General features: G+C 41.1%; 3 protein-coding genes across 4 annotated transcripts; 2 read left to right on the forward strand and 1 right to left on the reverse strand.

Annotated features, from left to right (window-relative positions):
• Positions 1-405: 405 nt before the first annotated feature.
• On the forward strand, positions 406-16,112 carry RB195_005602 (uncharacterized protein; the record flags this gene model as incomplete). Its single annotated transcript, XM_064178203.1, has 13 exons — positions 406-484; positions 6,256-6,378; positions 6,447-6,521; positions 6,643-6,706; positions 7,452-7,541; positions 10,774-10,932; positions 10,989-11,075; positions 11,139-11,273; positions 13,087-13,171; positions 13,465-13,550; positions 14,750-14,920; positions 14,988-15,127; positions 16,036-16,112. The coding sequence occupies 13 exons, from the start codon at positions 406-408 to the stop codon at positions 16,110-16,112; spliced, it is 1,371 nt and encodes a 456-aa protein (XP_064035276.1).
• Positions 16,113-21,464: 5,352 nt separating this feature from the next.
• Positions 21,465-23,832, forward strand: RB195_005603 (uncharacterized protein; the record flags this gene model as incomplete). The annotated part of the gene is made up of 11 exons (XM_013443475.2): positions 21,465-21,482; positions 21,550-21,627; positions 21,713-21,832; positions 21,882-21,998; positions 22,071-22,181; positions 22,667-22,734; positions 22,790-22,860; positions 22,937-23,052; positions 23,105-23,241; positions 23,297-23,393; positions 23,761-23,832. The coding sequence occupies 11 exons, from the start codon at positions 21,465-21,467 to the stop codon at positions 23,830-23,832; spliced, it is 1,005 nt and encodes a 334-aa protein (XP_013298929.2).
• Positions 23,833-24,114: 282 nt separating this feature from the next.
• Positions 24,115-27,709, reverse strand: RB195_005604 (uncharacterized protein; the record flags this gene model as incomplete). Of its 2 annotated transcripts, XM_064178207.1 has the most annotated exons (5): positions 24,115-24,658; positions 26,366-26,858; positions 26,893-26,907; positions 27,414-27,450; positions 27,671-27,709. In XM_064178207.1, the coding sequence occupies 5 exons, from the start codon at positions 27,707-27,709 to the stop codon at positions 24,115-24,117; spliced, it is 1,128 nt and encodes a 375-aa protein (XP_064035277.1). The 2 variants fall into 2 exon arrangements, with proteins under 2 accessions (XP_064035277.1, XP_064035278.1); XM_064178206.1 differs by lacking the exons at positions 27,414-27,450; positions 27,671-27,709 and having other exon boundaries at positions 26,366-26,904.
• Positions 27,710-27,729: the final 20 nt, after the last annotated feature.

The following is a 27,729-nucleotide window of genomic DNA, read 5'->3' on the forward strand; positions in this document are numbered from 1 at the left end:
AAAAAAAAGAAATAGATGAAGAACAAGTGGATGCTAGGACTTTATCGGCGAGTTTGTTAGGAAAACTACAGTAATTCTTGTTTGTTTCCCAGCCTCAACACTTTCCTCCAAGCCATTGGAAAAATCCCAGAAAATTGTCTGGCAAGTCTCACGCCTCAGGCCGGTGATCAATTGACCTTTTGTGGACTGAACCAGAATTTTTATCGTTCCCATGGGACCTTCGGCGACACACGAATGTTGTCCACAGAATCTGTTCTCCGTTCCGAACCGCACCGCATCATGATCGAAGTCGTTCTGTCCTCGCTACTGATGATGCTCCGATTTGCGACACATTTCCCACCCATGAGAAACTTGCCGAAGTGGGCGTGGCCGGGCGGCGCTAGTAGTGCGCGTCTCCGAAGCGGGATGGGCCCCGACTTGACCCTACTACTCGTTATTTTAGGCATAGATTACGGTCTACCACGAGGTTTTCATGGAATACCAGGTAATTCATAGATGTGTAATCGATCGTTACCTTAATTTGTGGTCATTTTTGCAGTTATCTCGCGTATTTTCCGGTTTTCCTTATCATTTCTGTAGCCATTAACCTCAAAATGCACTTTTTAAGCACACATTTCCGCGTTTCTCTGTACTTTTACAAGAGTTCGTTCTTACCGAGTACATTAGTCTTATTAATCCTAACCTTATCCTACTTCCCATCTATCAGTTTCCCATCATCACTTCTAAACTGTTCCTCATCACCCCTAATGATTTTCTTCTTAGTCTCGAGATCCTATGTTTCGCTTATGATCCATGTTAATGGCTGTATTTATGAATCCACTTAACGATCCTATGCGGGCGACATTTTCGACGTAACAACGTAGCGGGTTCTCTGCAAGTGGTCTGTCATTCTCCACGGTTAGGGCAACCCACAAACAACACCCTTATTTCTTGATTTATTCTTCTACTCCTCACAGACGATTATTCTTTTCTCAAGATATTTTGATCGTCTCGGGATTGAATATCGACTGATAAGGTGGATATGTAAGTAAAGCATAACAATAAAGATAGAGTAATAATAGTGTAGTAGATAATAATAGAGTATGTAATAAATAAGCATGTAAACAAATAAATAACTGCTTAATAACTGGTGCAACATTTTCTTAGTACATAGGAGAGAAAACCCATAATAAAAACTACAGCAACAACTTTTTCACTTCTCTTTCTCTCCTTCTTTGAAGAATAGAAGGCATTGAATTTTCAGGTAGACGTAATGATTGAAAAGGTGTGAGTTCTTTGATGAAATGATTAGTTCGCGCTTCGTTCTCTGTGATAGTCGTCGTAGTGCTGGGATTACACCAATCGACGGTGAGGAACATCCGTGATTGGACTAGCGCGTTAAGGTTTTTAGACCGTAAGACTTTGGGAACTCCTTGTTCGGGATTTTTCTACTTCCCAGGATCATTTCTGAACTTGACAGTAATGTAGATTTTTCCTTATAGCAGAAAAGGATCGCCCAGAAAGCATTTCCAAGATTTGGGCGATCAACAGTGAGTCAATCCTAGTGTGAAGTACAGCCGAGCTATGAGAAATCTTGAGATATTTCTTGCATATGTTTATGTTTGAAAGAACAGTTTTCGCTTAAAGTTTCTCTTTTTGATTGATGATCTCACAAGAGATGCATGCTTCAGCTGTGCATCGCCAAAGAACGTGTAAATTCCGAGTCACGATATGCTTCGCTGATTTTACATTTTGATCCGACTAGTCTGTTCTAACGTCTCCTTCCCTTAAGTTCTTACAGTAATTACTACTCGAAGAGGAAACAAAAAACTGTTTTGCTGTGGACATACGACCCTTCAGAAAGAGGATTTCTCTTCTTTTTTGAGTGACCCACGCTCCATTCATCACCTGGAAGCGTCAAACCTCCAGAGAGATGATCTGACTAAACGATAAGGTCACCTCATTTCGTCGTAATTCCAAAACAATTGAGGTACTAGCGCATTCCATAACCTAACTACTTGTACCGGCTAGACAACATCGGGTTTTACTACAAGTTTTCATTAAGCAAACCAGATCAGCTGACTGTTCATTCAAAAAAGAAGAAAAACACAAGATCACTACATCACTATGAAACAGTTTCATTGCCCATCTAAAAGGTCTACCAGACCATTTCGATGCACTAGTCAGTTCAGACAACATATGTAAGTGACCTTGATAGCTACTAAATGGAACTGACATACTCAGTCGGTCAGCAAAGAGAAACTTGGACATTTCGCAAATATTGACCGTAGGATGCATGTATGATCGCCCCAGCCAAAAATCGGAGAGCAGGCATCTGAAGTCATAATGTCGCCTTCTTCGAAGTATCAACGTGTAAATCCCGCACTTTTCATCGCTGCGAACCCCAAAAATAAGCTCAGATGCCTCTCTCAGACGTTGAAAGTCCAGTATTTCACTAAAGGCGTCCAGAATACTGTGAATAGAATAAAAACTAGGAAATTGATAAGAATCTATAAAAGACGCCGAATTGTGATGCAGTAGAATAAAGCAAAGAGTTATAAATTACTTCAAAAATTCAGAGAGATATTCTGCCGTTGAGTGATGGAATCGTGAAATCTTGAAATCTATTTAAATTCCTTTTAGCACCATCTTCTCTTTTCATTGCATTTTCTTTGCAACGAATTGAGAAATACTTAACTATTCTCGTAGAGTGATAAAAGAAACTTAACACGTTCCGTTTGAACTCAGCACTTGTGTTCATATTTTTTCTTGTATTCATTTTGCTAGAGGTCCACAGGCTTCGTTGAAGACATTCGGAGAATTCCCTCATTTTCCTTTTCAAAATGCCTTTGCTACTTCCACTCTCCAGTTTGCAACTTTCGCTTCCTATTTCCCTTGCATACTTTTTAGAATTGTCAACCTCCATAATGGCAGTCAGACAAAAAAAAAAGGTTTCAAAAAAAAAATGAGAGACAAAAATTATCCAAAGAAAACTCACTAAAAGATAGCAGATAGAGGTGAGAACAAGTGTTCTTCTGCAAGTTCAAAAAAATCGTCACTGTCAATTTCTTCCACCTTTTTTCCCGTTATAAAAACTTTTCTTGATGCTTTTTGTGTTTAAGTATTCAAGTTTATTTGTTGGCACAGATTGTATGATATGAATAATTAAATACATTTTTCTTTGCAACTTAGCTCAATTAACCTTTGTCTGTTCCAGAAAAATCCCCGAAAAAAGAGGATCAGAGAAGAAAAGCGGAGAGATGAGTAGAGTACGAGTAGTAATCAGAAAAAAAACCAATCTCACCCGCAGCTGACCTCTCTGGACAGTGTGGCGCGTGCAAACTACAAATTTTTGATCGTGCAACAACGCATGCACCGTGACATGATCGATTAAAGAGTTTTTCAAATAGCAGAAGTGGTCGAGGGATAGAGAAAAGGCTAGTCCACTGCTAGAAGAAGGCTTGCTGATAGCGTCCACGTATCCTGAAATACTTGGGGCAACAATTTTTCTTGTTTCTCGATGTTTTTTTGTAGATTTTGCAGCCTCTGGGCATTCCAAAAAGTACAGTCATCTTCTCATTCAAAGACAATGAACTCTGGAGTTGATCTTGAATATAGACTACTCTATTTCAAATGTATTCCTTTTTTAAAAGGCGTCACCCCACGAATCTGGGGTGGCGCGGGTCTCAGATGGGTTATGCCTATACGGGGTCGTATATTACGGGGAGGGGGTGATTCCGTCCATTTCTTCCTAATTGCCGCAAAAACGGACCGGAAGATGCGGCGCGTCCACAATGCTGGCGCGCTCCAATTGAACTCGTAGAAAGTAGCGCGCCGGAACGCTCGAAGCCGCATCTTCCATTTTTTACGGCAATTAGGAGGAAATGGACGGAATAACCATCCTTCCCATAATCTACGACCCCGTGTAGGCATAACCCACTTGAAACCCGCACCACCCCAGATTCGTGGGGTGATGCCTTTAAAGGCAGTTTTCCTAATAACATATTTCCCTCCACATAGAGTATAGTAAGCAGTAAAAGAAAATTTGATCTCCAAAACTTCCAAATCTCAAGCTAATCAGTGATTCCAAAATTCTTTGAACACATAAGTAATGCAATATTGTCATTAGTTAATGGAACTACCAAGTTAACACAAATTTGTTATTAAAAAAAAACAAATGTGTTGAATATGTTTCCAAAAAAAGAGTGGTTTCGCTAGAACTTCCACTTTTTTTTCGTTGTTTTTGCAACTCATACAACATTTTCGACGTTTTTTTCCTTCTTTATAACGTTTCTTTATAAGGACTGATCGTTGTAGAAAAAAAATTTAATCTTTCCTACTACAATCTGTCCCTATAAAAAGTTACGTAGGACTTTTACATAACGCTAAAAAATATAGCAGTTAGCATCTCAACCTAAACATATGTGTGTACTGTAAGTCCCTAACTGAGTAGGGTTAATATTTCTCGAATTTCTATCAGGTATCAACATGAACCTTCATTTTCGTGCGGATTATGTTCCTTCATTCTCCTTTATTCCCTTATTTATTTTCTTTATTTTTTACTATTATCATTTGCTCTTTATTTATGAAATTACCGCAAAATTATTTCAAAAAAAGTAGCCGATGCAAGAATTCTCACGACGTAAAACGCTCGGATAGAAAGTCTTTAGGGGGCAATTTTCAGTAAAGGGAAATAAGAGAATTAAATGAATATATTTAAATAGCATTATAGACCACTTAATGAGATAAAAGTAACCAACGAGTGAGTAGAAAACGCACACTTAGTCAACTTATTCGTACGAAGATTTTGGTGCCGCATTATTTTCCTTCCTCACTTAATTTTCTCCTTTCCTTCTTTCTTTATCATTTTATCGATAAAAACTGCAGTATATAAAAGACTAAAACCGGTATTAGAGGAGTAATTCTAAGAAAAAGAAGAAAAGACGGTTGAGAAACGGAACTATGAATACTCCCAAGTTAAGAAGCTCTTCCTACAATAGCACCTCTTTTCTGGTATCATCAGTTCCGATTCGATTTCTCTCCTCAACTCAATTCTCCACCTATCCCTAGTTCCATGAAGCCGATAGAGGCAGAGCATAGTTGGCGCCGAATGTGTTTAACCGGGTGACAGCGATGCACACTGCGGCAGGCGCGTCGCGCTCAGCCGTGCTGAAGACATTCGGTGACGATTGTGGAAACTTTCCTGGTAACACATATTTGTGGATGAGTTTTCAGTCTTATCCTGATGATCGCTCGTGTATTGAAAAAACAATCCTCCAACTTTGTCAGCATTACAAGAAACTTGTAAAAGAAAAAACCTCGAAGAGCGAGAATATTTCCAACAGGAAAAGTGGCTGCAGTGAAGTTGCGAGTGTAGTGGCGTCGGCTAACCAAGGACAACATCAATTTGCCCCACTTTTGTTTTGTTCCTGAATTTGATTGTTTTCCTGTGAAACAGAAGTTGGGATATTATCACGAAAAGAAACTGGAATCACCTCTTAGTCCAATGTCAGTTTAAAACAAAACCGAAAACGAAATTGAAGCAGGATCAGTGGTCTCATTTCTCCGCTTTGACCTGTTCAAAGACATGCCGAAAACGAAAACTGGTACCGAGAATCTGGTCAGTATTTTCGGTGAACTTTTAATGCGCAGGCGCGCCAATGCTGTTATGTTTTCTTACGATATGTCATAAGACTGTTCATACTTGAGAATATGAGAGGTCCTCGTATTTCCTTCGTATGTAAACCACGCAAAAACACGAAATGATTGTTCTACATTTAGGAAATCGCAAAAGACGCTAAAAACAACAAAACAGCAATCAAAAACGGAGAAGTAATAGTGGCAGAAAAACAAAACAGGCGGAAATAGCGTACTTGTTGAAAAAGTGAAAAATAGTAAACTTTAACTCCAAATAAAAATATGTGTAACCTCTAGTTCAGTTTCTCTGAAACACCAATTTCGAAAATATTCTACGAATTCCTTTCCAAACTTATCCTCCCACGTCTCCTCAATCCTCAGTGTAGATCGGCAAGCCGTTTAACGTCTACTTATCATGGTGATATGAGAAAGTGATGTAAGAAAGCGCGACGAATCGAATAGATGCATCCTTCCTCCAAAATTTCCTTTGCTTTGATTAATTAAAGTTATATTGAATTCTGCAGAAAAATTCAAAACTTCGAATTAAATCACCTTGCTGCGACTGATCTCAATATTTGTTGGATATTTCACTCCATCTCAAACGTATTCGCTGTTCTCCTGATGTCGATCACCGTTCAGGTCAGTACTGTGCGGTACGGACGCCGACGTGTTGCGAGAATCGCAACGATGAATGCACAGCGCCAATCCTTGGCGATCATCTCTGCTACTGCGACATGTTCTGCGATCGAGGACCCGATGGTGGTTGGTTTTCGACAACACGCACGTATTGATTTATTGACCATAATGCACATAAAAGGCGATTTCTGCAGGAAACGACTGTTGTCCAGATTTTGAAGCCACATGTCGCGGTGCAGCGTATCAGCATGCGGATTTGAATGGACAAGGTGTTGAAAATGTTTTTCTTAGTATAAATTGAGAATTGACACATTGATTTCTCTTTGAGACGTGTTTAGTGAGACTGATATATTGATTGATTACATCGTCAATCAAAATCTGCACTTGCAGAATGCGTTTCCGATGGAATGCGCTACAATGAAGGTGAAACCATCGAACAGAACTGTCAAGCATGGTGAGCGGCTGTCTCTCACATCGAACACGTCCACTTCCACCCGAGAAATCTACATCTTGACTTTTACCGGCCACGTGGTTTGGGAACAACGTGGAGATGCTTCCAAAAAATTGATTTCACGTCCCCCTACAGAATTTTTTCCCCTCATCTTAGCAAAACTTAAGAAAGTTTGTGACAGGTTTGTTGTATCTCCAAAAATCAAGCTAGCAGTAACCTGTCCCGACTACACCTATGTTAATTATTTGCAAAATATCTAGGAGAGAAATCCTTTTTTTCTAACGTTTAACGATTTCCTGTCCCTGTCTCACATAGCATTTTTTCACCAGGCATTCAATTAATCTTCCGCTTCCTCTGCAAACCATATTTCCGCTAGGATCAATTACCGATCTGATGATAGGTACGTAATTGCGCAGTAATTGCCCGCTTAGAAGCGTCAGCTCTGATAACTGCAAGCTATGATTCGAATAGGATGTGGTTATCCTGGTCGCTTTAGAATCGGTAGAAACGATCCTGTCGCGTCTTTTTCCCGAATCGCGTAGTTTCCTGCAGCTCAAACAATTCTGCGCTTCTTCCCACGGGTCAATTTGACCAAAAACTTTCATTTCTCTAGATTTCAGGACTAGGCGCTTCAAATTCCTCAAAAATATGGTATTCTTCTGAAAAACCACGGAAATTCGTTTTGAAAACTATAAACTCGGCAAAATATGCAGGCTATCGAGCGCAACGAAAACCGTAGCTTTTTCAGCACCTGTAAGAGCGGTATGTGGACATGCGACGAGTCAACATGCCTTATCCAGGAAGACCTTTTGGAAAAAGTGCAACACGGTCGATATTCGTGAGTTTTGCGCCATCCGTTCTTTTTTCATCGGTGTTGTGATTTTCAAGAAGAGATCAACCAGCGATCTATCATGGACCGCTTATCGATCGGTCGCGGATATCATCGGTGATTACCTGTGACTTGGTGGCACGTATCACCATCACGATAGGATCATTGCGGTGCACTACGCGAAAATATTCTCGTCTCGTCTCTCTCCCTCTGAATTGAGCCGTTCATGAAGGAACGGACAGCGCGACCCCCAAAATGACGGCGCGACTCGACCACATTACACACTGCGAAAATCCTCGCATTCTATTGTTTATAGGTGTTGTACTTACGATACGCACTGTTACGCATCCTTTACGAGTGGGGATCCGACAATTCAGATTATGCGTAATATTTATGGCCTAACTCTGGAGCAGGTTATGGGAAGTGGAGCTCGTTACTGAGCAGATCATTTACTGACTGTTTTAACACGGACGTAGTAACCACAAAACATGAGTCTCGTAGTGCTCAAAATCACTTTGAAATAGATCTAACAAAGAGGTGCGAGCTGCCATAAGAGTACCGTTGATTTTCACAAATTTGTGGAAGTCAAAATATTCCCTGCGACTAAAACTTCGAATAATATTTTGCGATTTTTTAGAGCGAAAGGTGAGCTAGATCGAAGGCCACACGGCTCCCTTTACTGGAGTAGTGTCTATTATGAGTATGTGGACGAAAATCGTTAACATAACGTTTGATGCAGGTCGCATGCGAAAGAAATGCGAGAACGTTTACTTTTCTGGAGGAAAAGACCATCTAATCATTTGGTCTGAAAAAGGCCCGTATTATTGATACGGTTTCGCTGAAACAAAAATAACACATTCAGTTCTGGACAGCAACTCTCATTTCTAGTATATCTTTGAACAAATTGTAATTAATAAATGGTGTGAACAAAGAAATACTAGCAGAAAGTACTGAAGTGGAAAAGGAAAAAGCGCTGCTATCCCTGCGCACCGGTCACTATCGATTTTTTTTCAACTTATTACCGAATTCTACAGAATTAATTACTACTACAACGACAAGAATTTCCGAATTCAATTATACTAATTTAAAATCCAAATCCTCCACTTTCGCTGAATAAAATGAACTAGAACCATCCACGACTTCATTGAAGTCCTAGTCCAAAAACAAGTTACGGATACTGTTGTTTTCAAATCTTCGCCAGTGCAATCGTTACTTGTTTATTCTTATTATTTATTTGAAAAATTAGAAATATGCAAGATAGGCGCCATATCGCATCCATGCATCTGCATTCCTCGTAATTCGAAACTACGCTGCATGGCTCCCAAAAATAATTCCAAAAAAGTTCTCATTTAGGTAAAATTTGTGATGACAATCACTGGAAAGCTATGCGATATCTGATTTGGTTCTTAACGAAATAATCAAAATAAGGATACGATGCTCCAAAATTTGATCATAACGGCCACAAAGGAGGAGGGGAGAATCTGATCAACTCATTATTTAAAATCTTATGCATGCTCCAAAATTTTAAGGAGTTATGAAGTTTATTGTGTCATGCTTAAATTTCCGCTCGGATCACCAACGTTGTTCTCTAAATCTCTTCATAGTTTTTCAGAAATCGAACGTTGTGGTTTTATTAACACAAAAGATAAGTTCCAATAGCAAAGGGCTTATTTGCAGTGACATTTCCCGACCTCACATCGGTTCCGAATTTTTCTTAAGTTAATTGAAAAATTACTTCTGCTAGTCTGCAAGATACGCAAAATACATCAATTCTTTAGAAAAAAACAGTTTAGTTGTTACATTTTTCTTGTCTCTCGTTCATCTTTCATGCATTGAAGTCAATTTCAGTGTTAATCCCAAGAATTGTTACGTTTCCAATAGCCTCTATAAATCCAAACAATGAGGATCGAACATGCAAAAGATGCCAAAAAGCACTATTTGCCAGAAATTGCTCGTAAAAATCCAAGGGCAGAGATTGAAATCCTATGAGGAAAAGCGCCGACGGTGCATCGCAAATAACCGACGAGTTCATTGAGAGCATTTCCGAAATAATTCTCTTAATTCTCACATTTTGTTCACATATTTCCGTCACAGCATTAAAATTAATGAGACTATAAAATCAACGTTTCTTTTTTTCTGTAAGGAATGAAATGGACCCTAATAAGAGTTAGCCAAAAACAATTTCTTTCAAAGGTACATGCACACGCATTGCGGTTTTTCATTCAGCGAGGTTGCAGCTCTTAAGTAGTTCTACCCTTATAATAAAATAATTCTACTTCAAAATCTTAGGAAGATATTCTCATCCTTACCGCCAGGTGCATCGATCAACATCTTATCTGCTTGGGCGTTGAAATAACGAACGCAGCTGAAATTTCTAGAATTTTCCAGCATTTTCCGTAAGGATTCATCGACTAGTGTTTCTTCATATTAGAGAACTCCTCCTCCCATTATGCACTTCCTTCCACACCTCGAGGCGAGTTTCCATATATCACCTGATGGATGACCATTTACTCTAACAGCAAAACTCGTTTCGGGGGGAATTCGTGGGCAAGGGCAGAGAGGGAGGAATGAGAAGGACGACCGAGTGCCATATTTCATATATCGCTTAGGGCAGGAATGGCACAGCCATGGCCATTGAGATCGTCCCCGCGGGGTCCCAACACGAAGAAGACTCATAAATCATGAGAATGTGCTGCCACCTCTATTTGAATTAACTCAGAAATTCGTTCTCGAGCTCATATAATATTCTGAAAATGAACATCCGCAATAGAACATATGAAGTACCAATACTAGGATGTTCCCGAAAATCTTGATTTTCTTCAATGGACCGATCCAAACTCGGTTCTTTTTTACATCTGTATGCGGATTGATTTACAACTAGAAGATAAAAAGAGAAAACTGACTGTGCAAGGAGAATCCTTTTGTGTTTTTCCCCTAATTGCTAGGTAATTTACGATGGATGAACCTTACAGCTCTTTTCTAAAGATCTTCGTCGGGATGCCATATGAATTCGTTTTTTCTCTCAGTTTTTAACGAAGGAGTAACTTTCCGATGGGACAAAGGTAGGTAGCCTAGGAATTCTAGCAACCATCGATCAACCGGCTTGGTGTCACAGCCCTCCTCCGACGTGCGGTAGACTCGTTATTATTGGTACTCGCATTCTTGCTCACTGGGGCATGTGTCATAAAGTTCGACCCGAATACCACCTGAAATCAAAAGGTGACTAATGAGCCGATTTTAGATGGTCCGCTCGGAACTACTCGTTCTTCTGGGGACGAAGTCTTGATGAGGGAATCAAATATCGACTGGGGACGTTGTTCCCTGAGCAGTCCGTACAAAACATGAACGAGATTGTCATCAAGCAACGCGAGCTGCCGCCACACTTCGATGCGCGCGAGAAGTATGTACTTTTCTGCCTTTATCTGTGAGAAGAAAGCCAAAGGGTTTTTTTTTCAGATGGCCAGGACTAATACACGAGGTTCGAGATCAAGGCGATTGCGGAAGCAGTTGGGCCGTGTCGACAACCACCATCTCATCTGACAGGTGAGCACCCTGGCTCCTGAATGAGTAGAGCCATCAACACGCGCGTCGATTCTGCTGGTTAAGACTCGCCATCATCTCTGATGGTCGCGTAAACGCAACGATTTCACCGCAACAGCTGCTCTCGTGCAACCAACATCGCCAACGGGGCTGCGAAGGTGGGTACCTGGACAGAGCCTGGTGGTACATCAGGAAACTAGGGTAAGTTCATCTCTGGATCAGCTGAGCATCTCAGATTGTGGTTTGATTTTCTGTAGCATTTTCGCATATAACTGATAATAAAAATGTACGTGAAAGGGTTACTGGTGTACCTCGATAGAACCACTTTATGTGTTCAGCGTCGCACATTCCCCCGAATAAATGTTTAGAGTAATTTTAGTTAATCGGTCAATCACTTCATCGGGAATTCACCTAAAGGACCTTTCTGCATCGCCTCACTTTACGAGCACACATATCTACATCCCTTTGATTTGATGCTATTCCATCCATTAGAAAAAAAAACTGATAAGGTCATCTCAAGCCTGAATCGAAATGCGAAAAAGAACATCGGAACAAGATTTACTTACAAGAATTCTTAAAGAAATTATGGAGAGCTCACTAAACTTTGGCAAAATTAAATTCATCGTAGCATACCTTTATTAGTAATTATTATTATAACGGATTAAGTATTATACGAATATACAAAATAGATAAAGTTATATAGTCACGTGTATATAAATCAAATACGAATAACTAGCATTAAAGCGTTCTTACCGAAGAACTCAAGAAGGCCTAGCGATTTTAGATTTCTTTTGACCAAAAAGTGACACTTCCCTTGCTCATATAAACTATTTCTCGTCGTTTTTCAGCGACTGTTCCGAGAGAATATCGAGACAGTGAAGTAAGCGAGATAGTGATTAAAAGATAATAACGTGGTCAAATTAACTCGCCTCTCTCAGCTTACCTTTCAACTACCGTGAAAACAAGGCGTTCGAGAACTTCGTAAACAAAGTGCCGTCGACTTGGAGACCATTTTTAGCTCTGCCTTTTTATTCTGTTTCCTTAGAAGAAGTTATTTCGTTTAATGAGATTTCCGAATTACAATCAGAATATGTTAATTCCACCCTTTTTGTGAATTTCTCCCAATTACAGCCAAGCTTTTGGAAAATTTTGTCTCACAAACCCAATCAAAGTGAGTTCTTCCGAATTTTGCGAACCAGCCAGAACGAGTAATTCCAAAACGTCACTAAGTACTTCACTTAGTCACTTTGTAGTTCATGATCTAGATCAGAGATTATCTCAGGGAAGTCACCCATTAAATCTCCACTCGTTACCGTAGCGATGCATCGTGTGACAATGATAGTGAAGTTTAGTAGCGCCTGCCTTTAAAGGCATCACCCCACGAATCTGAGGTGGTACGGATTTCAGGTGGAGTATTCGTATACGGGATATTAGATTATGGAAAGGGGGTGATTCCGTCCATTTCTTCCTAATTGCCGTAAAAAAACGGCCGGAAAAAAACGGCACCGCACAGTTCTGGCGCGGTCCAGTCGAACTCATTGTAGAAAATAGTGCGCCGGATCGCTCGAAGCCGTGTCGTCCGGGCCGTTTTTTTACGACAATTAGGAAAAAATGAACGGAATCACCCTCCTCCCCACAATCTACGACCTCCGCCGGAAATCCGTACCACTCCAAATTCGTGGAGTGATGCCTTTAAGGCAGCTACATATGTGCATTCCGGTCACGACGCCTCATACATCAAATCGACAAGAAAACTGCTGAACTACGATGAGAAGAGTACATTTGCTCAAACTTACTGAGAAGCTGAATCTCATTTTCAAATAGGTTAGATTAAATTCATCCAGAATTTAATCCGCAGCCCACAAACTACAGTTTTTGCACAAATATCTGCGGTTCAAATCATAGTGCTCATTAACATCATAAACTCACGAGTTTCCCGCGACTGTCGCAGTGGCTAATAGCGGTGTGAATAGCGGCCATCGTATTTCCCCTAAATTAATCTCGAATTTTTCAGCGTCGTCGACGAACAGTGCTATCCATACGAGTCAGGTGTCACTCGCGAACCAGGCGACTGCCGTATCCCGAAGCGAAGTTATACGGTAAGGTTGAGCAGATAAAAAGGTAGTCCAATAACGACGGTTGGGATGTAGCGCAAACTGATGAGTGCTAAGCTGATTTCACACCGAAATTAGTCTCTACGGCAGAAGTTTCGAAATCGAATTTGGCCTCATTGTTTGAATGTAAACGCGAAAATTTTCGCTACAGCAAAGACATCACAAACTGTAATTACACCATTTGGAAGGGGAGAGAGTGGAAGAAGATGGAGTATGACAAAGATCCACGAATACTTCGTATTTTTTTACACCTGGAGAAATCTCTTTCTCGTTTTCAGAATGGAAATGGTTTGACCTGTCCTGCGGGTGCATCGCTGGACAGTACCGCCTATAAAATGACGCCACCGTATCGGGTAGCGAGCAGGTAACCTTCTCCTCTTTGTTCGGTGATTTATCCCAGTGCTGACTCGCAGCACTCTAAACCCCAAATACCATCTACTGAAGAAGACGTTGCAACCATATTCGTATCATTAATGGATCGACATAGTATTAGTCGATAAAGATTCGAGAAGGAAAGATAGGACAAATTGGCAAGTTTCGAACTTTTTCGATGCCCCCCCCCCTTTTTTTTTGCTTGAATATAGGAAATGATTGTTTGTTTGTAGTTATAAGTAAACTATCATACAAGCACGAAAATGAGATAGAGAACTTTTAGATAAAGGACTTGATTCTCACCATTATTTGAAAACAAGAGGGGGTGTGGTGTAGCGGTTAGAGGCCCAGCTTCCTGCACAATCGATCGGAGGTTCGAATACGCCCTAGTGCTCGCCAAGCCTTCCATCCCTCTGGGGTCGATAAATTGGTACCAGACTTGTCTGGGCGGACCAAAACACTGACTTGACCCATCGGCTAGCCACCGCAGGTCATTGTATAGGCCAGTTATATGTTCGTAAACCTCGAACGATTCTGAATTGAAGTGAACGTGGGGGCGCATCCCAAGCGGATTGATTAACGCCAGAAACTTTATCCTTTATTTGAAAACAAACAGCTTTACATATGGACATTTTCCAGCCTCTCGAACTTTTCATATTCTTTCTTGGGTGCGTTTAGGGCTCTAGATTTTCAAAAAAAAAAAACTCTAGAATGAACAAAAACAAACAAATGCAAACTCATTGACATATGAACATTTGCGCAGTTACGATGAGTATATGAACTACTTTTCCAACCATTCAAATTCTTCTTAATCGATTTCTACAACCACCACTGGTGGATAGGTATTTTTCAAAATTATTCTCCTCGTTTTCTAACGCCTGTAATGCCCGGAATGCCGCATACAGACCGGATTAACTGCGTAAATAAAACTTTACCGTATACCCAAGAAGCGCTACCTCATAATCGGATTTGGTGCTAATGATGGAAGCATCTAACGCCTAGTTTTGACGTATCCAGCGTCGTATCCAGCGCATAGAGTTCGATCGGAATTCCATAGATCGTCCTTTTTTAGATAGAATTGTTAAATGATAACCTTTGTGATTTCAGTGAGAATCAGAGCTGTATTGGATTACCTTGTTAAACCTAATGCAATTAAAGTATGCACTTTTCTTGTGTACCACACCCTTTTAGGGAAGAAGACATCATGACTGAAATCATCACGAACGGTCCTGTGCAGGCGACTTTTGTCGTCCACGAGGATTTCTTCATGTATGCCGGAGGCGTCTATAGGCATACCGAACTAGCCGAAGAGAAAGGTGATCGATTCACCGGACAAGGCTATCATTCGGTTCGAATTCTTGGGTAAGAATCTTAGCTGAGTATTAAACTGACTTTTGTAGCGCTTCAACAGTGGTATGAGCTATTTCAGATGGGGCGTAGATCACTCAACTGGACGAGATATTCCCTACTGGCTTGCGGCCAACTCTTGGGGACGACAATGGGGCGAGGATGGGCTGTTCAGAATTCTCAGAGGTGACAACCACTGCGAGATTGAAAGTTTCGTCATAGGTAAGCGCCTCAAGAACTTACAAGCAAGGGTTTAAATCAAGAAATTTCGCGTACACAATAGACTCATAATGATGCTCAATTAGCTTAGATCAATTCAGAAAGTACAATCAAAAAATAGCGCGAATTGATCTGCTAAAAAACGTAGTTGAAAACAAAGGTCATCTGGTGCAGCACAGTAGTAGCTTTTACAAGCAAATCGGAAACAAAAAACATTCAAAAAATACATCACAAACAAAAAAAAAGAAGGTTCCACGTACCTTGTTCACCTGGATATAGACTGAGGACTGAATTCATTGTTAGCATGGTAGATGGTAGAGCCTAACCTCACACACATGCCAGGAATTCACATCTTTCCCTCAAGAAATAGCTACAAAGGCGCGAAGCTAGAAAAGTAAAATATTACTAAAGCTTAATTCAGCAATTTTCATTACTTACTAACTTTGCGTACAGTAACCCATTTGACATACGACATGCATCCTCCATTTAGGCTACCCGAACACGATTGATCCCAGGCCACTAGACTGTCGGTCTTAACCCTATAACAAATTTCTACAACTAACAAAATCCAGTTAGCAGACGGAAATCCTGAAGTTACGCTCGGTGCATCTCGCTTCGATCACACTAGTATCAAATAGCAAAAATGAGAACAATTATAATCTGTGTGCACCAAGCGCATATGAAAAAAGGGAAAATCCTACAGTATCCACACCATCGCAGCAGATAATTACTCGCTTTAAATAGCAAAAATTGAGTGTTTGGGTTATACATGGGACCGTGATGTCCATAATCTGTGTGCCGTAAAAAACCGGAAATGGCGCATATGAAAAAAGGGAAAATCCTACAGTATCCACACCATCGCAGCAGATAATTACTCGCAGATTTTAACTCAGTTAATTGAACGATTGCAGGTGCCTGGGGTAAAGGCGCCAAACGACGACGACGTTTCAAGATGCGTAAGATGCGCAGGAGATTCCGTAAATTGTAGATCTGTTCGAATTCTCATACAATTCTGTTGATTTCATCTCTCGCGTCTGCAGTTGCGTCCCATCGTAAGTTCGCTACTAGCGCTCCTGACGCCACCATACCAACACTGCTCGTGTTCACAAACTGCTTCGTTAACGCTTTCATCTCGAAACAGGGCCATTTATGTTGTGCGTTCTTGTATTTCTTTTCATAGCATTTTTCCTTTACTTTTTTAAGCTTTCATTCTGGTAAGATTCACTGCTGAAGTACTGCCTGCAATGTTTTGCTCGTGTATAGCCCTTTCAAAACTTTCTCAACACGTGTTCAAAGCCATTCATTTCTTTCCTCTGCCAACAAGCCTGCCAGCTTTCCGGTGTGTTGAGTTGCTGATTATGAAACTAATAAAAATAGCTCTTAAAGAGCACTACAAATAGCAATAGGACATTATCGATTTTTCTACTATTTTTCTTCGCAATTTCAACATATGCGTTAGAGTTGCACGTAGTCATTGTTTCATAGTAAAAAAGAAGGAACCGGAGGAAGGAGTCCGTTAAATGGTATGTACAGTACAAATACGCATTTGCGGGGAAGCAATCCGAAGGCAGCGTTTGGGAGGAATTGAGTTCTTTTGAGTAGTTCCAGGTAGAGCACAGGATATAGTTTACAAATATCGAACGTGCAAACAGCTCTAACTCGAACTCTCACAAATCCAGAAATTAGATGAATCATAAGAACTTGTTTATTTCATCCAACAAAGCAACTCTTACCGCACAAGTCGCGATATGAGAGAGAGTCCTATCGCAAAGATAAAGAGCTGCTTTGGCGCATAATATCAATTCTTTTTTTTTATTCGAGTAGTGGGTTGTTCGAGTGGGTTGTTTCTTCACGCAAACGGCTGTGGGAAAACAGCATTTTCTGTTGTGGTAGGAATTTCGAAACTCTACACATTGCTGGAGAGAACTCAGTAATGACAACAATTTCTTCGAACACTGAATTTAGTGACGGTCGACTATGTTCATCAAATTCCACACATATAAAATCCACTTGGCGTAAAACAAGTTTTCTCCGGCCTTTTCGTCTAGCATAAATTCTTCAGTTGCGTTCAACTTTACACTAAGCCACTTATCAAGCCGCTATCATCACTATCATAAAAGGGAAACCGGTCCGAATTTTCACACCCCCACTGTGAGCGAAAGCCGTAGAAATTCATAAAAGAGCTCATGACTGGGGGATGGGTCAAGACGGGTCGCATATCATTAGAAATTATACAAAAAACAAGTAAGACATAAGAATCAAAGAAGATACTCCTAGAGACAGAGAGTGAAACAAAGAATTGACTTTTGGGAATTGCAACAAGACGAAAACACGAAGACTTCACGTCCATATCAAAGTAGCTTTTTTTATTGATTTGCTTGAGTTGTGGCCAAGATTGGTATTGGTTATTAACAGCTAACGTTTCAGCTTTTTCGCTTTCGTCGGAGCCTGAAAAAATCAAAACCATTAGTGATTTATCCTCTCAAGCGCCTTATCACCTACAGAAAGCATCCAAACGGTAGGCAAACTCAAACAGCAACACATTGGCTAGTGCTTACCTCATTCGCTAGACTTGGTAACGCAAAAGACCGCTACGTACCACAACTGCGAGTTACTAGGGCTTTTTATAGGGACCTGACTGCCCGTCCCGTAGATCAAAACCCACACAGATTTTGATTTGGGGCTAGTTCGTTTGTGATCGCAATGCACTCATCCTTCCTGTTCATTTACAGACTTTTTGGCGGTGATCCAAAATGCCTCTAGTGTTCTGCGTGCTGTGATCTCGGACTCGTAGGATAATATACTAACTTCTACCTCCACTTCGGAGTTTATTGACATATTCCTTCTGACTCATAGTTGTGGTACGTGGTGGTCTGTTGCGTTACCAAGTCTAGCTAATGAGGTAAGCACTAGCCGATGTGTTGCTGTTTGAGTTTGCCTATCGTTTGGATGCTTTCTGCAGGGTGATAAGACGCTTGAGAGAATAAATCACTAATGGCTTTGATTTTTCCACGCTCTGATGAAAGCGAAAACGCCGAAACGTTAGCTGTTAATAAATATCAATACCAATCTTGGCCACAACTCAAGCAAATCAATAAGAAGGCTACGTATTCAAAATGCCAAGATTCAGGCACAGTCGAACGTGGGCAATTATCAGAAATGTACTAGCAACATCAAAGTATTTTTTTAAAGGGAACTCCCATTACTACTAGTAAGTATGAACATTATACAGTGGAAATACGATAAGTTCTACTAAAAATGCTAGATTCTCCAAAAAAAGGTGTCACCAGATAATTGAAGAAAAAAATCCGAAATAAGAGTAAACGTTCTCACTAATGTTCAGCAACAAGATTTTGAAGCTTGGTTCAAATATCCTACGTTATAGAAAATCCACGCAGGAACACTAAGCGAACCCGGAGGTCAGTACTATAAGGCATTTTAAAAGGTGAACTGCGATATAGCCTCAAAACACCGTAAATTGATCAAAATTTGCATTTTAAATAATTCTAGTCCTTGAGCTTTTCTCTACTAGTTCAAATGGTGACTACCCCTCGGTTATTAACTCTGGAAAGTAATTTGGACATTACAATAGGGGCAAAATCATGAAGATACCCTTACCACTCAGTGCCCCTTACTTCTAGATGATCTGTCTTACTTTCTTCTCTTATTAACATTAGCTTATTTGTCATAGATCCTCCAAAACTAATACTTAGGTCTTAGGGCCCCGAATTATTTAGTTGTTTACTTCCAGAAACAAGAGCCCCCTGAGTGGCCACCCCCAATTACGTTTTACATCGAACAAGCTTACGAGAAATAAATAGCTGAGTCATATCATGTGTCACTTCCAAAGAAAAAAGAATCGAAAATGAATTCCATAGTAATCCACGATCACTGCGCATGCATGCAACAATTTTATCCACACATTTTCGACTTCTATTCGCACTTTGGTGGCCCTAAATAGGGCTGTTACGTTAGCCTTTATGAAGGCTGTTCACATTCTTGCTTCGCGCCTGCTTCGCGACTTTCACGGGACTTCCACAACTGCACAAAGCCGCTCCTTCCACAGCAATTCACGATCAGCGAACCATTCGCCGAATTCCTCCTTCGAACTCGATGCAAGCTCCGGTCAAATGGTAATCAGTAATCTGAGTGAAGTCACGAAGAGTTAAGAAGTTGGAGGCACCCATTATACAAATGAAATGGTTAAACGACGAGAACGGTTAAAGTGCTCTAAGGACGTCTTTGCGCCTGTTCTGCTCCATGACCTTTTTCGCGCTCTGGGTGCAAATATAGTATTGGCACCCAGAGCGCGAAATTCGTGGTGGAAGTCCCCATCATGAATCACCTCAAATGATCGCAAAAAATACAGTAGGAAAGCAGTTCGATTTGGGTGCGTCAGAGTCCGCAATGTCCATTACATTATTTACAAGCACGCGTAGATACAGACAGACGAGCGGACACAGCACGCTGCTTCGTCCAATACTGGTGGTTCCTGCAAACACAAGTATCTTCATCAATCCCCAAGTCTTCTCCTCTTGAAACCTCGGCATCGTGAACTGGATTTCTTTTTGTTATGCCAACGAGATTTCGGTGAAGCTTTGTTATTGGCCTGACGCTTCGATGACCTATCCTCCTCATCTTATTCCTGCAAATGGCTTGAGGTCTTTGATACTATGCATATGCCACCAAACTCCTTCCTGCCTGTCTCAATATCGCTCTAAGTACACCACGCAAGAGCTCTAAAGAGAAAACAAACTGTGAACAAACATGTTTTAAGCAACTGCAAGTGAGACCATTTTGTAGCTTACAGAGTGTTACGAACGAACGAACACTACCCTGACATCAGCACTTAAGGGTACTGCAAAGTGCGTAAATCTCATTCGCCGTTGGTGACAAGCAGTAAGAACGCGGTGATTCACCAGCCCCGTTAGTGGGTGTGGCTGGTCAGTTTGTTTTCGTTTTGGAGTTCTTGCACGGTGTATATAAAATGATATCGAGGCTTGACAATGAGAGGAGTTTGATGAGTCGTCTGTTTACAGTGATGCAGGGAGGGATGAGCGAGACGCCACCCGTTTTTGCAGTCTACGCCCTGCTACATCATTTTGCGGGCGTAGAAGTACAGCACGTTGATGCGCCCACAAGCAGATCATAGCGCGGCAGAGTGGCCCCACCCAACTACCATAGCACCTTCAACTCTACTCCTGCCGTTGCTTTATGTCGTTTTGACCCTACTATAGCTATCCTTATTTTGTCATTTTGTTTTGACAACAGCAGAGCTCAACCGTGCTCTCAGGTTTAGTTTCTTCTTTTTCGAAGGTTTTCTCTTGCGTACTAGAGCACATCAGAAGAATCTAAAGCACCTCCTCAACATGACATATCGTAAGCATACAAGCTTGTATTCGTTCGAACGACCGGAACAAGCCGTAGTGAGCAGAGGGGTGTCCACTAAACAAGGAAAGTGCGTGAATTTCAACCTGCGTGTGGACGTAGGTGCCAATCATTTATCAGGAAAAAAGAATACCTATAAAAAATGAAGAATAGTATAAGAAATATAATAAAATATGAATAAAAGATATAAATATATAATATAATATTTAAAAAAAATAAGGAAGAAACCCATGAAACCTAGGAGGGCGATCTTATGATATCCCAAGAAGACTAGTTGCAACGACTCCGGCTCATTTAGACTTCCTGAACTTCATGAAACTCGGTGCAGTTGCAGGGGCGGCTGCGCTCGAAGTGGCGCCGTAGAGCTAGCGGCTGGGATCCAGGCAGGAGCATCGCTATTTGCAACTATTAGTGCTGCTAGCAAGGGTCCCCTGTGATCACAATCGCCACGCTCCACCGCACCGCTTCGAGCACAGACTCTTTATACTCATAGCGTTTTGATCTGACTATACCTAGACGCCTGATTCCTTAGCTTTGCATTCTCCAGCTTCGTCTGGTTATCTTCGTAATTGTCGTTGACAGTCATCTTTTGGACTCCAACAACGACAGCACACAGATCCGAACAACTAGGAGACCAAAAGGACCAGAAGCTCGAGATTTGAATTGTTATGACCAGCCATCTAAAGGAGAGTTCTTGTCATCGAGGCCGGAAAGACCACCTTTTTTTTGGAATTTATCTGTCTGGACACGCATACTGTAGATGTATTCGCTGTGATCATCTCTCCTCTACTTCCACCTGTGCTTCAGACGAGTGTCAAATACAATTGTAGCATGGGAATTGTTTGCGGATACGAATCTCCTGCTAACAATGAAATCAACAAATCCAGGCAATGCAGGGTGTATGTCATTTCATAGGAACGAAGCTCACTAGCTGGTCGGGAATCACTAGGGCATGCTTGTAGCGAATCAGGTGAGTTATTTATTGTTCGTTTAGTGCAATTCAGACCGAAGAGACGGAAACTATATATGTTTTCTAGCACGATCGGCGTGCCTTGGAAGTTGATCCAGCATTTGGTGGTAGAAGTGACCAAGCAGCACAGCCGACCCACTCCAAAGTATGCTGTAGCTCGAATACACTAGGGACCTTGACAGAGTTTTCACGCTCACCTCTACTCCTCCGCAACCCAAAGAGCTTTTCAGGTTCGTGGCAAAAATGCTCCTCAATATCTCGATAAAGCGACTGTGCTCTCGAAAAAATACCGCCTAGAAAAGATGATTGGTGGTGGGGGATTTGGTCAAATCTACAGGGCCACCGACATCGTAAGTGCATCCATGCAAAACAAACAACTTCGTTTTTCCATTACGTCAGGATATGGGCACGGTAGTGGCTGTAAAAGTGGAACCACAATCCGAGGACGCTGGACGAATGGTGCTAGAACAGATGGTGCTTACGAAGCTGGTTGGAACGCGACATTCACCAAGATTAGTTAGTCTATTAGTGCTTGTTTAAATAATTCCCTGAAAATCACATTGGGAACCTATATTCTATCCTTTACAGTACGCTTCTGGATCGATAAACAACTACAATTTCATAGTGATGCAAATGTTAGGCAGAAACCTTACGGAGCTTCGAAAAGCACAAACAGAGAGGCGCTTTTCAGTGCATACGGTAAGAGCTTTTACACTGTGTGTGGCAACATCAGGTCAGGAAACAATAGGGGCTTTTACAGTCCCCTTTCCCTTCGTTTGATCGGTTAAAAACTGCTAAAAATAAACTAAACTGTTGAAAATTGCTGGATCCTCTTAATAGAGCTTAGGTCTTGTGTGAAGACGGATTGAACTAGCTCCTCGAAATATATAGCGTGTGTGCGTGCGTGTGTGTATGTGTATATGTGTGTATATTTTATTATTATAATGTAATAAATTATAAAACTATCATTATGATTATTTATGATATTATTTATAATAAAAAAGATGAAGAAACCTGCTAGAGATACAGAAATCTAATTTTACAGAAAATGGCACTACTATTAATCGTTCATTGATCAGTGAGGGGGAGCGAAGCGATGACCACAGAAAGTCTGAATTCCGGCTTTAGCCTGACGTTCAGACCGGTGAACATAACACGTGAAATTTATTAACTGATGTTTTCAGACGGTTCGCGTGGGTGTGCAAATGGTGGAGGCTCTAAAAGCTGTACACGACCTTGGCTATCTTCACAGGTAAGTCCTAGATGTGCGAACAGCTGCAGCATTCTATCTAAAACTTGTCTTATAGGGATGTAAAGCCATCAAATATGTGTGTTGGGATCGGCGAACACCGAAGAATCATCTACCTTGTTGACTTTGGCACGTTTTTTCACACAATCTTTTAAGTCTTGATTGATTTTCGCTTGAAAAAAAAATCCGTGATCATCTCCTTCAGGGATGACCCGTCAATATCGTTTGCCAAACGGAGAATTCCGTAAAGAACGTGTATACGCTGCCTTCAGAGGCACAATGCGTTACGTGTCGCTAGCAGTGCATGAACGAAAGGAACAGGTATTTGCATTCCGAATCCTCGCATTCCACGCATACCTTGTCTGTTATCCAGGGCCCTGTGGATGATCTATGGAGCGTCTACTACACACTTATTGAACTGGCCGAGGGAGGTCTACCTTGGCGAACAATCACCGATCACGACGAAATTTTCCAGTTGAAACGACGTCTAACCTACTTCGACTTGTGCAGGTTTTTCGTGTAGCAGTCTTCGCGATGTGACTTATATTATAGCTTGTTCATCTAGATATCTTCCTCGTCATTTCGAGATGTTCTCAATACTGCTTCGTGATCTCAGCTACACTTCAATTCCTGACTACTTACGGCTTATTGCATCACTTAAGGTATCAATAGTTCAGCACGATATACATATACCAGCGGATGAGCCCATATTTATTATTTATTTATTGTGGGAATAAATTCCGGAAGGGAATTGGCTCATTGGCATATCCGCTCTTCAAAACTAGTAGATGTGTAAAGTGCTTCAACTGTAGAGCAGAACTGCAACTGCTAAAAGCAGTCAATAATTACAAGAAGTTGCATAAATGATCTTTGGACATTCTTGTACCGCCTGTCCTTCCTCAACGCTTGCGACAGCCTGCGATTCATGAGACCTCTTGATAATATTGAAACTATGTTCTCACTTCGAATTTCGTGCGAATCGGGCCACCCCATTTTTCAAGAATCTTCAAATTTGTTTTTCCATTCTAGCGATGCTGTAAACTGGTCGACGACGAAGCTGATTTTGAATGGGACGATCAAACTTCAATGCAATCTCACTAACTACTATAACTACCTCACATATTTTGACGATTCTATTCATTGATCACGCCTCATAAAACATTGAATCTTTAAATGAAGAGTTGTCCTATGATTCATGCTGTTGTTGTGAATGTGAAACAATAAACTAATCCTTCTAAAATTCATTCAGTTCTACAATAAACAGCGCTGTCAGGGTGAAAACTAATACAGTATCGATTAGTTGAGTACAAAGAAAGAACTAGGAGATCGTATTTGGGAATATTTAGTTGCTAAGGCTGATATATGTATACATTAAAAAAATAATCAAAAGTCGCTTTTCCACAAATGAATAGAAAAGTCTGACTCAAGCCCTGAGGATGCGATGATATTTTGCGTAGGATGGCAATCTGTGGCTAGCACAACGTCTTGTTGACAGTCAATGGTTTGCACCACCTCTTTCGTTTGCAGATTCCAGATGTATATCTTCTTGTCTTCCGATCCGGATACGATCCATTTACCACCAGTAACAGAAAAATTCGAGAATATGCAGTACTTTTGGTTCACGTGTCCCGTATAGGTCTTGAGACACTTCCCTTTGGTGAAATCCCACAATTTCAGCGTGCTGTCGAGAGTTGATGCCAGAATATACTTGCCGTTAGGTGAGAATTTCACAAACGCCACTGGGGGATTATCATCGTCCACAAGAGTCTTCACACACTGTCCATTTGCGGTTTCCCATATTCGGACTAGACCATCGTAGGAACTCGAACAGAGAAGAGTGCCATCGCGGTTGAACGACACAGCTGATACGGGATCGGCATGGGCAGGTAGCACTTTTGTGCAAAGTCCTGTGCGCAGGTCCCAGATCCTGAATAAAACAAAACTGACAAAACAAACAAGACCAACAAACAAAACATACTAATTAAACACATATACACTGCTTCCATAAGGGTGTTAGGAAACTGCTAGTAGTGCTAACGTATTGGACATACTGAAGCATATAAAAATACATACTGGGTCATCCTAGAAGTGCTTCAACATCGGCACTTGAAATTAATTGGTTATTCATTATCATATCTATTTCACTTCCACTGGACTGATTTAGCCGAGGAACATCCACGTATTCGTGAAAAAAGTGACTATTATGCCCTCTACCTCCTCAAAAACATCTGAAAACGAATTCGCCTAAGTGCTACCTTAGAAACGACTTTATGAGAAGATAACAGCTAGTCTAGGTGAGAGGCGATTTCGGCCGTCCTGTTATGGAGAATATTCATTAGCTACTCACTTGAAAATTAGTTGCAAATGACCTCACTGGCCAGTCCTATAAGCACTAAAATAATTTTTAAGTAAGAAGGGCCAAGTAATTAAAGGCATCACCCAAGAGTCTGAGGTGGTGCAGATTTCAGGTGGAGTACTCTTATAAGGGATAGTGGATTATGGAGAGGAGGGTGATTCCGTCCATTTCTTCCTAACTGCCTTGAAAAACGGTCCGAAGGATGCGGCGCCGTACAAGCATGGCGCGGTAGAACTCCTTGTAGAAAATAGTGCGACAGAACGCCTGAAGCCGTATCTTCCGGGCCGTATTTTACGCTAATTAGCAAGAAGTGGACGGAATCACCCACCTCTCCGTAATCTACGATCCCGTGTACGAATACTCCATCTGAAATCCGTACCACCTCAGATTCGTGGAGTGATGCCTTTAAACCGATGAAAGCGTCTGTAATATTTGAACAAACAAAGAAAAGATCTAACTTCAGCGATTGTGGGCGAAGATTTGAAGGAAGAAAATCTAACAAAGACAGAATAGTCGGAAATTATGCCGTTTTAAAAGCATGCTTACTAGCTATCATCCCTGCTTACACCTCAACTAATGTAGTTAAAGGCAGCGTATCACGAAATTGACGATGTTGAGATTTCTATGGGCAAATATAGAGCTCGACAAATATTGAGGACATTACAAACATGGGCGTGACTCCTGCTCAGTTCCCCTAACGATTTGAAAAAAGGGTGTGGGAACCACCCTACTTCGTACAAGGTACCTTAGAACGGGCCTCCCTTGACCTATCGTTAACAACCTCTTCGCTGGCTTTACTTGAAAAGGGCCTCGAGGAGACCTCGTTGATTTTTGACCACTCTTTCGTGGATGCGGCGCGTTCAAAAGGATGGCACGTTTTTGCGCACATCTCAGGCTGCTCGCAGAGTTCAGAGCCGCACGGGCGGCGGGGTTCGGTGGCTCCGCACTTTGATGGTTGTTGAGCGCAAGGTTGCAAACACTCAATAACCATCGAAGTGCAGAGCCGCCAAACCGCGCCACCCGCGCGGCTCTGAACTCTGCAGTCAGCGACTAGGAAAAACTGCTTTTTCCCACGCATTTTTTCAATAAGATTAAGAGATATTTGTGATCTTCACCTCAATCTGCCCACAGTGACTTCAAAATCGTCAGTTTCTTGATACTCTGCCTTTAAATTGGATTTAAAAATTGGAACAACTGAATAATGGAAAAATGTTGATGTATGCGTTGCAAAAAAAAAAAACTGAATTAGGATCTGAATATTATTAAAAAAACGCCTACCTAACTGTTTCATCGAATGATCCTGAAGCAACCATTGTGCACTGAGGATTATAGGCGCAACAGAACACGTAGTTAGTATGTCCTTTCAATGTTTTGATACATTTACCCGTCTCGACTTCCCAAATTCGCACCGTTTTATCGTCGGATGCAGAGGCAAGGAACAGAGAATTCGGACTCCACGCTACATCATTGATGCCAATTTTATGTCCATTCAACGTCTGCATTGGTTTTCCGTCTTTCACAAACCATACACGTACAGTGGTGTCTGCAGATGCAGAAGCTAGGTACACACCGCATGGCGAGAACTTCAACGATGCGACGGATTTTTGGTGACCATTTAGTGTCATCAGGAGCGAGTAATTCGGTAATCCAGGCTGCGCAGGAGGTTGTTGTTGTATAGGAGTCGGAGCAACTTGAGCAGTAGGTTTTGAAACATTTCCTTCGGCTGAGTTAGCGGGTGCTGCTACAGCTTCCGAACGACCAGCTTCGGCAGCTTTACCATCAGCAGATGTATTTGCATTATCCACCTCCATTTCCATTAGCTGTAAATAAAGCACCGTTAAACGTAAGCAATTGATTTCTAGGATTAAATTACTTTCTCTGAACAAAAGTAAACTGTGAACTTAATAATGTAGCACATGTGAGAAGTAAAGTAAGAAAAATGGTCACCCGGAAAATTTTCTGTAATCGACTGAGTGTAGCCGAGAGTTGTTAGCAGACAATTATGAATCAATGGAATCCGTGATGTCAGAAAAAAAAAACTAATAGAGATTGGAAGACACGAAAACAGAAACAAAAAAGTGAAAATTCCAAAAGTAAGTAAAAGTAAGTAGAAAGAATAGAGAACTGGACACTATAAAAATCTAGGAACTGGTCCCCCTTCACAATCATTCCAGTCACAAATTTTGCTATCGATAAAACTAAATGCAGTAATCTTATATAAGCAATCTAACTCTTGAGCTAGAAATGCTGACTTTACAACCTCTACAACTAGAATCAAGTAAATAACTTGACCCAAACAATTTGAAGCGAAATAATAAAAACTAACGTGAAATTACAGTGGGATGTCTAAGCTTCTTTTCCTCCTATAGCTGGCGTTTTGTAGCTAACTGAGGCTTCAAAGACCTAAAAACATCGAACAATAACATTTTTAATTCTTTCGAGTTTTTAAATGTTCGCATTCTGAACAAGATACTCCGCATTCTAAACAAGATACTCGAGGCAAACTACCCGGTGTCAATTGAGGTAAATTATAAAATCCCTGGATGTCATCTTTATCAGAGGTAAGAGGCAGTTATAAATTACTTTCAACACTTCAAAATAATCGCAGATCAATGAAAACATAACGACACAACAAATGTACA

The sequence above is a fragment of the Necator americanus genome, chromosome I (assembly GCF_031761385.1).
Source record: "Necator americanus strain Aroian chromosome I, whole genome shotgun sequence".
Classification (NCBI taxonomy): domain Eukaryota; kingdom Metazoa; phylum Nematoda; class Chromadorea; order Rhabditida; family Ancylostomatidae; genus Necator; species Necator americanus.